Raw genomic sequence first — 17250 nt, forward strand, 5'->3', positions numbered from 1 at the left:
CCTCCCCCATAAAAATGGGATGGACTCTTAATGGACAGCCCTGCATTAGCTGTTGAGTTTCTCTGGAGCACTGCTGTGCATGGGTTTTCCGTACAGAATATTTACAGTGGTGCCTTGGGTCATGAACTCAGTTCTCGCCATGATGCTGGTTACAAACCAAATTAGATGAGAACCGAATCAAATTTCCCATAAGGGCAACACTGAACCTAACCATTAATCTGTTTTGGTTCTTGTCCAACTCGGTTTATGACCACAACTGCAGAAAGCACCAAGTTCATGAACCAAGGTATCACTGTACCACATCAACCTCGTCTTTTTCCTATCTTTACTCTGTCCATTTTAATACATAACTTGACAAAGAATACAGAACAAAGAAAAGGCTAATGGCAAAAAAAAAACAAAAGCCCAGAATGGACTGGATTAGTTACAAAAACTCAGGCTCTGAGTCTGACCACCTCATGGCCTGCAGGTAAAGAAACTGCATCTCTAGTAGAAACACCACACAATGTAGAACTTGGTTTCTTTAACTGCAGTATCAATGAGAGAACACATCCAAAGTCTAGCATTTGTTTTCCAACTTTCTCCCATTCTCTCCCCAGTTCAATCTTTTGTGTGATCATAGACAGCCTATCAGGCTGACTTTTCTCAAGAATACAGAGTCCTGGGCTAATAATGAACATATTCATCATGTCTTTGCTAACATACATATTTTAAGCTATACATGTGTAAAAAAATCTACTTTAAAGATCTAAAAAATTAAATACATTAATTACAAATATTTGTAACTACTTAAATTCTAACTTGTTCTAATTAGAATTTGAATTGGCAAATATATTCTAACAACTGTTTTTTCAAAACCTTACATTAATACAGATATTACTGAAATATTTCACTAACAACTAGATTTATATTTGAAAATCACAGGGTTGAGAACTTCACCTAAACACACAGGAGACTTTATGTAGAAAGCACTAGTGTGATAACTGCAATTTACTGATACACACACACCCACATCTTTATTTTACAGATGACACTGATGGTAAGCTGGAGTTTTTCTCTAGTTATACAGGTTTCCTTTTATATGAAGTTCTTATTATTTTGTCTTGGAAATAATCTCAACACAAAGAAAACAGACGGCTTAACAACTATTTTAACTAAGAAAGATCAACTGTTGATGTGTTATTTCCCAGAAATAATGGAAAATTCACACAGTAACATTAATTTAACTAATTAAAGCTTTGCTAGCCCAAACTGTCACTCAGGTATCAGAGTACTGGAAAGCTGTGTATCTACTAGAGCACTTCTAGAGAAATGGCTCTCCTTCCTTTAGAAAGAGTAAGGGAAAGAGAAAAAGAAAAGAAAAAAAAGAGTAAGAGTAAAAAATTCATGTGTGGTAAAAAAAATCATTTGTGGTGTGCTCAGAAAAGGAGCAATGTAGTAGAGAAAAATAACTTTTAACCTGTTTTTAAAAAGCTAAGTTTTAGATGTCTATTCTATGTTACTTAGTAATTATAATTACTAAAGTCAATTGATTAGCAGCTTAGAGTGCTCTAGATTGAGGCAAATACCACTTATTTAAAGCACATGCTCCAGAGCACATTAGTAACCACATAATAATCAAGTCGAAACCCTGTAAAACCTTCATTTTGCAAGTCAGAAATGAAAAATCAGTTAATGCAAGATCCAAAAACTTAGAAAGATATTTTCCAGAAAATGATATTATAGAGCCTTTTCAGACTAGTGCACAGGCTCAGGAAAAAAATTTGGAAGCAACATCTTTGAGTGCACTACAAGGTGTGATCAGAAAATATGGTGAATGCTACCCTTACCACTTTGTGAGGAAGTTCTGGAAGTCCTCTTTTATCCCTGTAGTTGCACGGTCATGGGCTGCCTCAATGTCCTGACTTAATTTAAAACATTTACCTTGTACAATCATTTTGACTTTAGAAGACCCAGAAGTTATACAGTGGAGTCTGGGAATAAGGTGGATGAGATCACATAAGAATGTTTCTGCAAGCATACCTTTCTTTTGGAGGGACCTGCAGAACTTAACTTATTTCCAATCACACCTCACGAAGACCTTTAGCACAGAAGACTTTGAGAACTGCTTCAGAAAGTGGCGAGAATGTTAAGTGTGCTCAAAGGAAGGGGAAATTTTCTGAGGGGAATTAATGGCAATGTATCTTACACTGTAATAAATAAATATTTTTATTTCAACACCCACCATCTATTTAGATCCCATCTTATGCTTAGTTAGATATCTTCCAAGTCTTTCACATAAGAATCCATAAATTGGAGCCGGGCGTGGTGGTACACGTCTGTAATCGCGGCACTTGGGAGGCTGAGGCAGGAGGATCACTGTGAGTTTGAGACCAGCCTGGGCTACATAGTGAGTTCCAGGTCAGTCTTAACCACAGAGTGAGACCCTGTCTCAAAAAACAGAAAAAACAGAAAAAACAAAAAAATCCACAAATTGGGCCAGGGATTTAGCTCAGTGGTGCAGCTACCTGCCTCACAAATGCAAGGTCCTGAGTTTGATCCTGGGTGCCAAAAATAAAGAAGAATCCATAAATTAATGACTTCTGTAAAGCATGCATCTTGGAACAATTTAATCTGTGCATTTCCAACTATGAAATTATAATCATTAGTGGTTCTAGAAAAATGTTCAAAGACATACAAAAAATAAAGTATGATAACAATTGTGCAAATTACGCTATCTTGTAACTAGATTTATATTATTTAAATATTGATCTAAATAAATATTATTATGGACATAAATATCTAAACATTAATTAAAATACAGATTTTTACCTAGGATACCCCTGGAGACCTATCTCATGTGTGAATTTAAACAAGCTATTCAAAACAGAGTAGTTATACTATGGTAACAATAATCAGCCTAGAACTATCATGTCTAATATTTTTCTCTGCTGTTTGGTATACTGTAATAGTGCAACCATAAATTAGCTACCTATCATAGCTTAAATGGACTATGGAACATGTAACAACAATAATCTATTTTTAACCTTTAGTTTTCTCAGATGCTCAATGCTTTTTTCTCATTTCATTATGTCAAATATTTTAAAAAATCAAATCTAAAGAGAAATAAAATACATGATGAAATCCCTGAAAAAATGCAGACATAGCAATGAAAAAGTTCACCTATTTCTCCAATTTTTGCACCCCAACTTACTTAGCTAATACAGAAGAGTAAAGGAAAACTTTCTAGGCATAATTTTTAAACTAATACAAAAGTTTCCATCTTCACAGATCATGGAGTCTAAAACTTTACTGTAAACTCCACACTACCAGATATCCACTCTCCTTCCAATCATTCTAATAAGGAACATAATGTGGTTCAAAGTAAAAATGCTGCTTCTAAGAGAAGATTCTAACACTAAGCACCTATCTACCATATGGATAGCAGTGAAGCAAGGCATCTCATTCTAAAAATGAGCACTCACAGAAATGCAAATCTGCCTATACAGTTATGAAAGCTGAAAAAAGGTACAATTTTGGTACTGATGATTATTAGTAGCTCTCCTCTATATATCTGAATACAATACTAAAGTTAAATTTCCTTCTATCAATCAAAGCTGTGTTAACTCTAATAACTTTATCCCAGTGATTTTTTTTTAGGACAAAATAGAATGTGAACTGAACATACAGTTGGGTTACATGTGGAGTCAAACTGAGCCTGGTCCCACATGTGTAGAATTTGTTGTTTGGAATGTAGTTAACGGTGCCCCTGCTGCCGGGGTCTCTTTCTATACTTCACAACTATCAGCCTCCCATCTTCTCTATTCTATTCCTATTTCACTTCCCATTTTGAAGAACAGTGTAGGAACAAAACAAGCAGATGCTCACCCCATGAGGCAAAAAAGCCCTACCCAAATCCTTTGGACACAATGCAGGCAGAGTGATGATAAGGTTTTTTTCACAACTGTTTGTGTAGTATACTAACCTTAAAAAACTATCACAGAAATACTTGGGTAAAGTAAATCAGTATGTCAAAATGTGACTTCCAGATGAAAGCAGTAAGGCAGATGGTCTAGGTCACGGATGGTGGAGCTTTTAGAGACCGAGCGCCCAAACTGCAACCCAAAACCCACTTATTTATCGGAAAGTGCCATCACTGCAGTTAAACCTAAATACCGAGGTTTTCGTTTAGGAAAAAAACTCCCCCTACATTAGTATCTTTTGTATTAAAGGAAAAACAACACACACGCCATGGGTTCACCACCACTGGTCTAGGTGAACACTCCTTTGACCCCTTTCCCCTTCAACTACTGTCCTCTTTCCTTATTGTTTTGAAATGTGTCTCTCTCGTCTCATTTCCTAGTCTAAAACAGGACTTCTGTCTCTGTCACTCTGATAAAATTGCTTTACTAAAGACGTCAGTTACTACTATGTTGGTTTTCCTGAGCTCTGAGCAGCATTCAAGTAAACAACTTCCTCTCCTCTGCATCTTAAGATAGCACCCTGTTCACTTTGCTATCCATTCCTCTACTTGCTCATTCTCAGTGTCCTTTACCAAATCTCCTCTCAAAATATGTTTAATTTTGGCTTTTCTGATTTCTTGACATGTTTTAGATCACTACTCTGGCCTGTACTTTTTACTTTCATTGTAATTATTTTCAACTACTTTCACGACTTCAAATACTATCTACACATGGAAACTTCCAATTTTCTTCTCAAACACTGACATCTTTCATTGACTCCATATGTACCATTAAAATAGTCACCATCAGCCAGGCATGTTGGCGCATGCCTACAATTCCAGAACTCTAGGAGGCTGAAGCAGGAGGATACCAAATTCAAGCCTAGCCTGGGCAATTTGGCAATCTACTGAGACCCTGCTTCAAAATTTAAAAAATAATAAAAGGGTTGAGGATGTATCTCAAGTGTGAAGGCCCTAGGTTCGATCCGCACTACTGCAAATGAAAGAATGAATGAATGAGTGTATGTCACAATCAAAAAGTAGCTCCTTGGGCTGAGGATTTAGCCAGAAGCACCACACCTGCCTGGCAATTCCAAGTTCAATTCTTGGTACTTATGCCAGACAAAATGGCCACCAGAGACCACGAAGGCAGGCTCTTCATGCAAACATGCCTATGACTAGTAACTATTAGCACGGTACTCTGAAAGCTACAATCTTGAACAAAGGCCACTACAATCTTATGCAAATAATACTTCTGTGAGGATGTGTGTTCAGAAACTGCACATCCAACCTTCTTGGTAAGTCTGTGGGTTACTACTGTTTTTAAATAAATTATGTAATTCTCTCCATCTTACATTTAAAAACCTTGATCTTTCTTTGCCTCCATGAATATGCCTATGATCCATAATAACATACAGTATAGTCCAGATTACTCATCCTCAAATAAAATCAATAAACACTTTGAGAGCCAGTCTCTCTGTAGTTACACCATGCAATCAACTGCCCAGCCAACCTTCCATTGGATGTCTCACACAAGTTAACTCAGTCAGTTAATTCAAAACTGAGCCCGCACTATCCACCATCCACTACCCAGACCTCCCACACTTACTCCTTTTCCAGGGTTAGCTATTGCAGCTGGTCAAAAATCTCTACCTCCTTAAGAAACTCCTGAGTGACTGGATCCTTAACCAATTCTCCATATCCTAACTCAGTACAGCAGGCCACACCCCCATTTAAAATTCATTAGGCTTCCCTCAGTTCTTAAAATAATTGCTAACCCTTAAAATGTCCTAAAGTCCCCTCAGTCTGGGCAAAGGCACTGTCCAGCTCCTACACGGTCCTTGCAGACATTCAAATGTGGCATCTCAGAGCCTGTCCTCTACATGCTCCCCTCCTTGTTCCTTGCCTCACTGATCCAGACTCATCTGCCAGACCTCCCTGATGATGTTTTCTTAGGCCCTTGCCCAAGGGGATGCAGGCTCACCAATGCTACCCATTGAACCTTGTTATTTATACTATTTCACTTATCACATTTGTATTTCGTTTTTCTTCATCTGCTCTTACTGTTAGATGTGATTATGATCACAGATGCTTGTGATCCTCTTGCTTCAGCCTCCCAGAGTTCTGGGATTACAGGCATGTATGACTACACCTAGCTCTAAATATTTTTAAGAGGAAAAACTCAACAAGTTCATGTAAGAGGAATACAGACACTGTAACAGCCAAATACATGCCAGAGCCTTCCCAGCCTTCAGAACTGTGGCTAAAATAAATCTCTTTGCTTTATAAATTACCCAGGCTCAGGTTTGTTTTCTGGGTGGAACTGGGAATTGAACCCAGAGTGTGCTAAACTATTTGCCTAACTTTTAATTTTATTTTGATAGGGCCTCACTAAGTTGCCAAAGCCCTGCTCCAACTTATGATCCTTCTGCTTTAGCCTCTTAAGTAGCTGGGATTACAAGTGTGCACTGTCAAACACAACTTCTCTCATTCATTTCTAACCAGTTTCAAAGTCTCCTTTATTCTTTTACTTTAAAAAAAATTTTTTTTGGTTGGTGCTGGAGCCATGCAAATACTTTACTACTAGGCTAACCTCCCAAGCTCTACTTCTCCAATACTGAAAAATTCAGTGCACTTTCATTTCCCACGGTGATGGCCTGAGATCAGATCCCTCATTATCTCTCATCTGGACCATTCCCATAGCCTCTCATGTGCTCCTGCCCGTCTTCCAATCAATCCTCCATGATACTTCCCAAATGAACAACAATGTATTAACCTCACCATGGTTCTCTAAGCTGAAATGACTTCCATAGCTATATACTGCTTAAAGAATTCAGCTACTCATTCAACAAATACTGTTTACTATATAAATGGTATGATTTACACATTGAGTATATTACAGAAAATGAAAAAACATTTAAAGAATATGGAGCAAGGTAGATATTAAACAAAAAAAAATCCTCTAAATGAACACGATTACAAATTCCATAAGGAAAAAAAAAAAAAAAACAAGTCACAAAGAAAAAGAGGGCAGAACTACTTAAGATTGGGAGGTCACGTTATTGTAGAGAAAACAATACCTCAGTGAGACTCAAAAGATGAGTGAAAGCTGCTTACAGAATAGCACTGAGTGTAGGGGTGCTGTGTCCAAAGGCGGGAAGGGGCGGAGATCTGACAGGGCCACCAGGTCTGTACCGTGGTGGAGAGGAGTGAGTGGCCGAGAGGAAGTGACAGTCTTGTCTGCCTTTCAAACCCAAGGCATGAATTTGTGAAGGACTAAGAGAAGCAACTAAAATATTTTAGGCACACAAATGACACAATGAATCTATTGAAATCTTTAAAAGTTTCTGGCTATGGTAGTGAATAAACAGCAGCCTAAGAGAAAAGACCAGTTAGGAAGCGTAGGAAGCAGTCTCTTACTTCTACAGTACAAGGTATCTTCAGGTAGTGGAGTCCTCATAAGCAAAAAGGCACATAAAACCTTATGACTTAAATAATCCAGATGTATTATCCATCAGTAAAACATTTCTGTTCAGAGGTCTTATCACAAAACTACTTAAGAGTGGTTTATTACAATGTAGTTTCTCCCAGTAGACTCACTGTTCCATCTCATATACAACATCTGTACTTATATGACCAAAATACACATCATACTTTACATGGCCCCAAAGACAAAAGATCTCTTCACTGCTTCTCCCAGGCTGACAAGCCTAGCAAACAGCTCCACCTTTCAGCTAAGCACTATGCCCAAAACTCAAGAGTTAAACCTGACTCTTCTCTTTCTTCATATTTTACAGCACACGGAAAATAAGTACCAACTTATACTGAATATAAAACTCAACATAATTCTGTGGAAATTATTCTAAGTGATTAAATAGAACATTGATTTGGCTATAGTACAGCATACTACAATATGCCATAACTGCATTTTCACTTTAAATATCACTGCAATAAATGTATAAAGATAAAACATGCTTCATTTCTTAATGCTCAAATTCATTTGCTAATTCTTTTTCAAGAACAACAAAACAAACACCAGCAATACATGTCATCTCAGATCTACAAAAATAATTTAAGATCAGATGTTCAGAAATTTTCTCATTTGTTTTAAAATTAGTCTCTGAATACTTCTCTAAGACAGTTAAAATTAGGTCTATTTCATACCAAACAGGTATTACAGCAATATTAATTTCCCTATTACTGTTGATAACAAGTCATCCTACACATATAAACCTCCAGCCAACCAAATTTTAGTTTTGATATTTAAAAATTCTTTTAGCTGGGTATAGTGGCACACACCAACAGTCCCAACACTCAGGAATCTGAGGGAGGAAGATGGAGAATTTGAGTGCAGTCTGGGCTACATAGCAACTTCAGGGTCAGCCTGGACTACTTAGCAAGATCGTTTCTCAAAGGAAAAAAAAAAAAAATGAGATTAAAACATTTGTAAATTCTATTTAGGGACCCATCTGTCTTTTTAAATAGAGAAAAGTAAAATCATTTTAAGTTATTCACTTAACATTAACATCATTTATCATACTATGTCTCAAAATACTTAGGATATTTCAAGACAGCTTGAGGTCAAGATAGTAAACCAGTTACTTTTATCCTAATTCTAGAGTTTCATCGTGTTCCTTTATTCTTCTCCACAGGCGCCCCTTTGTGATAGAATGGCTTCCCCCCACTCCCTCTCAGTCTAATAAGTAATCTGTCCATCTCATCAGGTTCTCCTCAAGGCTCTGACGTTGATTCTAACTCTTCTAATTCAAAAGGACAAAGCAGAGAGGAGAGCTATCTTCCCTTCTAAATGGTGGCCTGAGCTGCGGTCTGGATTCCTAAGTGTACTCTCCATAGTAAAAGCTGTCTGGAATTTGACAACCAGATAAGAGAAACAGAAAAACAAGTGTCACTACCACAGCAATCCAGTAATATGGAACATTACTGTGTTCACATAACTTCTAAATGATCAAGGAGGTGGTATACTAACTTCACACTCACAATTCTCCACAATTTTATGATAAATACTTAGAATTTAAAATGGATACAGTTTGTATCCATTACAACATGGTTACAGGGAGAGAATCAAAGCTGGGGGAAAAGGTCCAAGTCAGAAATTAGCTTACACAGAACACAATTTGTATTGGCCAGGGGGCCCTTTGTGGGCCAATACACCTAGAGTAATTTAGACTATGAAATACTGACTACAAGACCATAACCAAAATGAAATGCTATGTAAAGTGAGAAGGAACTCTATTTCTGCATGGCAATATAACTATGGATGGATGGGCATAGCGCATCTCCTGTTGCACGCACCCTGTTGCTCGTCAAGTGACATGGATCCGAGCTGTTTGTTAACCACAGAAGAAGGAGAATCTGAAACAAAAATAAGATTTCAACTTAAAAGTAAGCAGCAGAAAACTGCACAGTAATGTCATGATCAACTCTACGCTTAAAAAACAAAGTACAAGGGTAGGCAACAGAAGTCAGTACAGTGGTGTTTTTCTAAGCAGTACGTAAGCAAGGCCATGTGCTTAAAATGTTATTCCAGGCAAGCATTTAGCAACTTTCAGAATCAGTTAAGAAAATACTCTTCTACTGCCATGCACATACCTTTTATCAAATTCATTTAGGACAGGCACAAGGTACATGATAGGTAAATTAGCTACAGGGTATTTCCACTAAACAGAAGGCTCCTTGCCCTTGTCGGACTCCCTCTCCAGCTCCTTTAGGTGCTTGCAGCCTGCCTTGGAGGATTCAGAGCATGAAATGAGATGCTCAAGGTAGTTGGTGAGATGTGGTGTGTTATACCATGAAGTGAACAAGGAGCTCAAGTCAAGATGTCAGACAGAGAAAATGTTACTGAATGAAGTAATCACCTTTACAGAAATATACGTAACTTTAAAAAATTCTCTAGTAGCCTGTGCACATTAAAACTATACTCTGTGAAAGCTTAGGTTTCTTTAGAGGTATCTGGCAGGGAAGAAAAAGAGAGGCATGGACAAAGTTTAATGGTCTAGGCTTTGCAATTTCCACTTTGGCTACAAAGAGAAAAACTTTCTTTTTATCTTTGGTACATACTGGGTATCTATGTGAGAGTTCATTATGTAAATGGATTATACTAGTGGTACAAGAAAATGAAAAGGGCACTTGTTAGTAAGTACAGATTCTAAACCTGGTTCTAACAATATTTAGCAACATCTTTAGGCCCGAGGTTATCTCTCCCTGATGGCGTAGGGAAGCCCTAGATAATATAGACTAAGCATCCCTAACCCAAAAATCAGAAGTGCTCTCAAATCTAAAAATTTTAGTTAACATGACACCACAAGAGGAAAATTCTGTACCTAACCTCACGTAGGATAGGTCCCAGTCAAAACTCAGGTATGCCAAAAATATTATATAAGAAATCACCTTCAGTATTTGTGTTGAAGGTGATAGAAAAAAACAAATGTCTCTTATTTAGGCCTGTAATGAATCCCCAAGATAACTCAAAATGTATATGCAAATACCCCTAAAACCTAAAAAAAAAGAAAATAATAATAACAATAATGAAATCTGAAACACTTCTGGCCCCCAAGCATTTCAGATACAAGACACTCAATTTGTAGGAGTTGTGGCCCATGCCCATTTCTGGCTTGGGTTCCAGTATCCCTGTGGAGTGATAAAAAAAGGAAAATGTGGGTAATATGCATAGCTCTGCCTCAAAGGTAAAAATAATTCCTAATTTCTAGTATTCTGTGCTCTAGATTTTAGTAAATGTTGTTAATAAAACACTCTGGCTGATCAACAGCTTTGCTCATAATGGCATTTCACTTCTCAAAAAGTAGCTGTTTTAAGTGAAGATCACCCTAACAGGGTAGCAAAGCAAAGTTTTCCAGCATATCCTGGCTTCCTACTGGTTTTGTATCATTTGAGTGCTTCCCTTAGTACATTTAAAACTCTCAATCCTGCTACCAGTACTACTTGCATCTGTTTTAAATCTTCTAGCTTGTAATATCACACTAGTCTGCTCACAGATTTTTTTTGTTTTTTTGAGACAGGGTCTCACTATGTAGTTGAGACTGACCTGGAACTATGTAGCCCAGGCTGGTCTTGAACTCACAGTGATTCTCCTGCCTCAGCCTCCCAAGTGCTGGGATTACAGGCATGCACCACCATGCCCGGCCTCACAGATTTTGATAAAGCGTGACCGTTATTTGATTAATAGCTTTGACTTATCCTAACTCACTACTTCATCAAAACATTCAGTTAAAAGGGTCTTTACTACATGAAGAGTGAGAACAATAGTATTTCAACCAGTTCCTTAATCTGCAATAGTTTATTTTCCTTTTTTTTTTTTTTTTTTGGTTTTTTGAGGCAGGGTCTCACTATGTAGTTGAGACTGACCTGGAACTCACTATGTAGCCCAGGCTGGTCTCGAACTCACAGTGATCCTCCTGCCTCAGCCTCCCAAGTGCTGGGATTACAGGCATATGCCACCATGCCCAGCCTACTTTATTTTCCTTTTTAAAACAACTTCTCACCCATACATTTAAGAAGTTAGATTCAATGTAACCATTATGTTGTTTTGCAAGAATAGTAAAGGTAGCCTTCAGAAATAAATTGTGTTTTTCAAATATTAAAGCTTCTATTAAGACAGAAAAATTTCACTGAGCTGACTGATGGGCTTCCTTTTTAGGTTCATAGTCCATCACAGATACTGTCCATTTCTGGAAACTTTCAGTGTTCTTTACATCTTAAAGGCTAATCTCTACAATGAAATCCCTCTCAGGTACTGCTGTTATGTATGACTGTAGGAATATACAACTATTTTTTGGAAGGGTTATTTTACTGTCACCTAAACATTATAAGTGACATGCTTTTATACCTCCAGGTATTCCTAAATACATGTCTCCAAGTATTAACACAATAACCATCAGAATACCGATATCAAAAACTATAATTAATGGGCTGGGAATTTAGCTCAGTGTTTCCGCCACCTGCTTTGCGAGCGCAAGGACCCAAGTTCGATCCCTGGCACCAAAAAAAAAAAAAAAATTATCACTTCAACATGACTTCAGGCCAGGCGTGGTGGTGCACACCTGTAATCCTAGCACTCAGAGGCTAAGGCAGGAGGATTGCTGTGAGTTTGAGACCAGCCTAGGCTACATAGTGAGTTTTAGGCCAGTCTCAACTACATAGTGAGACCCTGTCTCAAAAAACCAAAAAAAAAGAAAGAAAAGATGACTACTTCAGCTGTTTGCATAATCTACTTCATTTTTCTGTGAAAGGTCTTCTAGAAAGCACCATCACAAAATAAAAACTTGAATATATAAGGATAATTTACTACTAAATATAATATGAACAGTCAGCTTATCTGAAGTGTTTAGAATGCCAATATTACTTTTGAGGTGGAGACAAACTTCAAGTAACAGTTCATACAATTCTAAGCTCAGTGTCAATTACTACAGATTTCCAAAAATCTAGCGGTTTGGTCTTTAGCTCCTCAACACCAGAATTTTTCTGATTGTAGAAAAAGACAATTACAGTGTAACAGGTAAAACGCAAGAACTCTTCAGCCAGACTTGTTGGGTCTGAATGCAGTTTTCCACTCAGTAACACTGTAAATGGGGACAAATTACTTAAGCCTCATTTTCTCCAGCCAAAGTGGCGACAGTCTCTCCAGTGTTCCTGTGAAGACGTAATGAGGTAACCCATGGAAACTACTTACCACTCACGGTCAACTAATGTTAACACTACTTAAATGACACAGAGGGTCTGTGAATGTTATTACTACTTTCCTATTCTTCAGAGACATACAGAATGAAAAATAGTGGCAAGATTCATCACTATTTTGTTTAGGACTAGCCACTCAAGGTAGTTATGAAGTGCTTACAGAACTAGGCTGATATCACACCTCATTTACTAAGTACCTACATGCACTAACAACATGGACCAAACGCATTCATTTGGAAAGTGCTACAATGTGATTGTTACCTTGGCTATGGGGGAATCTGAAGTTATATAAAGCCTGCCTGCACAGGATTGGCAAAGTGCTGATTTTTCCAATATGGCTCAGTTTTGACAAGCCCTTTTTATAAAATAATCACCAACGTTTTATACCCTTTTGGGGTATAAAAGTTACTTTTTATTTCTCCAATTGGCAAAACTGTGCCATAAAGTGAAAAAACAGTTGCTACCTGACCCTCTCTAGGCTGGCTCCATGCTCCAGTGGGGCTCTGTGGTGGTCGGGCCAGTACCAGCAGAATCCACAGGGTGCTGTCACTCTGAGCAGGAGCCAGCAACTCATCACTTCAGGGGACCTGGAATGGAAAAAAAGGGGGGTCTTAAAATCAGCCATAAAGCTGACTGCCTCCGTCACTGCTTAGGGCACTCACTGGACCAACACATACTGCTCATTCAGAACCCTGAATACTACACCAGCCTGAAATGGCTTTGACATGAGAACACTTAGAAGCAGTAAGTGAAAGAAACTGTCAGTTAAGAATGGGAAACTGACGCTTAAAGCAACCACATGACGTGCCCAAGTTCATCCAGGCATAGGGTGAGGGACAGGAATTCAGTCTTAAACTCACTCGGTAAGTGATGTGATTAAAGATTCATTCTTCGTTACGACACGTTTCCTAAACTCCTGAAAATGAGTTACAGTATATTTCCTACCAATCTAGAAAAAGGAATAATTTTATAAAACTAAAGTAATAATCTTTTCAAGTATGTTCTGACTTGAAAACTGTATTTTTGAAAACTAGTTCTAAAGGATTATTATTTATAGGGTCAAATATCCTTTAGCACAGTATTTTTCAAATGAGGCTTCAGAAAACATGAGGGCCTTGGGATCCACATGAGGGTAAGCAGGCATGTCACCACTCCTTATCTCCTGTTTATGGTGTCACTTTCACATGTTTAAAGTCAGCACTTCCACATAAGGCTCCAATGAAATAGTTCACCACTAGGAAAAAAAAAGAAAAACCAAAAATCTAACATTTATTTTATGTATCTTATCTTAAGCAGTAACTGGAAACTGCGTGCCTGGAATGATGTTTTAGTGTTCAACTATCAAGAACTACTGATAACTAAAAGCTAATACTCCATTTGAGACCATCAATGACTAGCATCCAGCTCCTTCCTATTTGATCTCACTTTCTGGAAAGTGGTTTCATCTCACTTCCCTCTAGAAATTAAGTACTGTTCTCGCCTTACACTCAACCTTTCACAAAAGATTCCAATTAAGTCCTATGTTTTCCAAAAAGAATGTTTAGTAACAAAATAATTTAGAAATTCTTTTTGTGCTTGTTAAAGTTTCTCAGTTTCCAAATTGTGATCATGTCTCCTCTGAGCAACTTTTACCTAAAAATCTTAAATAAGTGGAAAGGCAATGGACATATCACTTACTGGCAGGACCATCACTTACTGTACCGCAAAGATATCAAAGTATAACAGAAAATATGCTTTCTATACATAAAAATTACATTCTTCTAATATTAGTAAAATCTACAGTTAATTTTGGTGCCTTCTGTAGGGACAGTAATAACATCTATCATAATCATCAACTGACACAAAACTGCATCTAATCATTAAGAACAAGATAGATTTATAATGGTTTAAGCCAGCTGCCCTGTTTAATCTCATAAATTTAATTTCTTTTCTCTATTTTTGCAATTTGTGTTCTGAAATGAAGAATTCTGCACTAAGCTAATTCATTCACCATACCCCCAAATTTATTAATAGATTTTATCAGTTAACTGATTAATGTCCCTTATTAAATGTTTTTAAAAGTTTTAATTATCAATAGTGTTCCCATGACATGCGAGGACAGAATATAAGCCGCACTAAGTCAAGGAGCACAGGGCACATTACAGATCAGACTCAGCACCTCATCTGTGTGCTGTGTTAAACACGGAGTTGCAGGTGAGGAGGTCAAGGGATAAGGAGGACAGCACTAAGAGACCCGTGAGCAGCCTCGGGGACACGGGAACGCAGTTTAACAACATGGAAAAGATGACATGTGTCTCAGCTTTACAGCTGATGAGGCATCTATTCACTTAGCTTTTCAGTAATTGTCACAAATGAATTAATTAGAATGATCCTGAGAAACGGGAAGAGAGCATTAATTTCAGAGACCATCCAATCACCCTAAATTTCTCATCTTAAAAAGAACTTCCTTTAATTCAAATATGTGAACTATATACAAAAGACTAGTAAGTCCAAAATATTCTAACAACCACAATGTACACTTATTTCTTCCTGAAATGCTGGAGTTTTACTCTATACTCAAACTCACTTTAATACTGAAGTTGATTTGTATAAAAACTACTACATAAAACCTGCTAAATTTTAGTACTTAAAAAATATTCATATATGTAGGAACATTTTATTTTCCTTTTTATTCTTTATGTTACATGACTTCTTTTTACTTTCAAAACGCTTTGGCTAGAGTCTTAATATTTGGCACGAAATCACAGCAAATTTATTAATGAATGTCATTATATTCTGATTAAACATTTAACTGTAAGTTTCAGACATAGGAAAAGATATGCCTAAAAGAATCCAAAACAAAACACAAGAAAAGTCTTTGACTGACTGAAATTCCTTCAATACAGTAACACTGAAGCACAAATCAAGTCTATGATTGGCCCCAAACGTCATATCTATATCATAGTGACCTACGTGCTTTTGTTACTGGAACAGATATTCATGATGTGGAGGTACCCTAGTTCTACTCATGTATAATACTGACTAATTCCAAGTAATTAAGTCAGAGTTCTCAGTAATTAACACTAAATTAATCACTACTGAGAGGAAAGAACAAATTATATCAAACAATATATTATAAATTCATTAGAAGATAGGAATAGTGGCACACACCTATAATCTCTCTCAGCACTCAGGAAGCTGAGGCAGGAGGATCACCATGAGTCTGAGGCCAGCCTAGGCTATGTAATGGGTTCAAGGCCAGGCTGGAATATACAATTAGATCCTATCTCAAAACAAAAAAATCATTAATATGATAATCTAGACATATTGTCATCCATAAATATTAATACACTACTATAATACCTATAATATAGGATCTATAGTACTTATTATCCATCTCAAAAGAACTAAGTTAACATTACTTTGCACTGTATCCTTTATTAATTCAACAAATGTCTAGTGAGCATAATTTAGAAGAACTGAGGTAATTAAAAGACTCCACAGTGGCACAGACTACTATTTTATCAGAATTTGCTAGTGTAGTAACAGGAAAATGAGACCATGTAATACTTTTGCTACCTTACACATTAGGAAGTTGATTATGTATAAAAGAAATAAGTAGGCAAATACTGAAAAATCTCAAATAACGACAAAAGGGAATGACTGAATCAGCATGCTAGTTTGGCCAAACAATACTATAATTCTAAAATCTAGCAAAGCAGGAAAAAAAAAAAAAAAAAAAAGACAAGAGCTAGGGGCCCATAAGCAAATTCCATTTAGCATACAGGAAATTTCAGCAAAAATATCAATGCAGCCTCTAAATTCACTAGATAATTATTAGGAGCTCACCAGCTGTAAAAGTAATAAATATCTGTTCCCCTCCAAAAATATTACAAACAATGTGAGGGATTATTTTATATTCACATCTTGGCAAATGCTGCTGCCAATCTGGCCCTCTACAACAGATGTTGAATAACATTATATGCAAGGGGAGAGGGACGGGCTGCAAGCGCACCAGGGAAGGGGAAGCACCATGATACACAGTAGCAGGACTAGAAACAATGCTACCAGCTGCTCAAGGACACTTGACATTAACGACCTGAAGCACAAGGGTCCCGGGGAGAGCCCTCGTGGGGAGACTGATCGGAAGTGGAAGGCTGCTGCTGCCTCTGAGCAGCCAGCTCCTGCTGCCTCTGCTGCTCAGCCTTCTTAAGCCTCAGCTGCTGCAGGCGCTTACGGAGCAGAGCTATCTCAGGGCCCCTTAAAAATTCTGATGTAGACAGGAAAAGAAAGGTGAAGAGAGAGCAATAAAGAGAAAACAGTAAGAATTTGATTATACATTAAAGAGAGGAAAGATACAAATAAAACAGGTCTCATAGACCACTAAAAATTTACTGATAAACTACTGGTTATTAAATTATGAGACAAATTATGCACATACACAGAAATACTTCTCTTTACAATAAATTAGATATGCACATTTTCCTAAGAATATTTAAGTAATTAAGCCAGATGAAAATAAACTCCTCTATAAGCAAAGCACTACTGCACTTTGCGGGGGCTGGGGACTGAACCAAGAAACTTCACACACGCTAATAAGCACACTCTCTACCATACAG

At 37.3% G+C, this 17250-nt stretch overlaps 1 protein-coding gene across 3 annotated transcripts in view; it reads right to left on the reverse strand.

The window, feature by feature from the left end:
- Positions 1 to 17250, reverse strand: part of Dcaf6 (DDB1 and CUL4 associated factor 6) — a 120504-nt gene that overhangs the window by 43554 nt on the left and 59700 nt on the right. Inside the window, exons 10-11 of one of the 3 annotated variants that reach the window (XM_033765669.1) lie at positions 16731 to 16901; positions 9254 to 9313 (exon numbers count right to left, since the gene is read on the reverse strand). The exons of 1 other annotated variant lie outside the window; for it this stretch is intronic. In XM_033765669.1, coding sequence (XP_033621560.1) covers positions 9254 to 9313; positions 16731 to 16901 — 231 coding nt within the window. The remainder of the gene's footprint in view (positions 1 to 9253; positions 9314 to 16730; positions 16902 to 17250) is intronic. One more of the 3 variants, XM_033765670.1, reaches the window with a different exon arrangement.

This window comes from Fukomys damarensis, unplaced genomic scaffold (genome assembly GCF_012274545.1).
Source record: "Fukomys damarensis isolate Sample0158 unplaced genomic scaffold, DMR_v1.0_HiC HiC_scaffold_19, whole genome shotgun sequence".
Taxonomy (NCBI): Eukaryota; Metazoa; Chordata; class Mammalia; order Rodentia; family Bathyergidae; genus Fukomys; species Fukomys damarensis.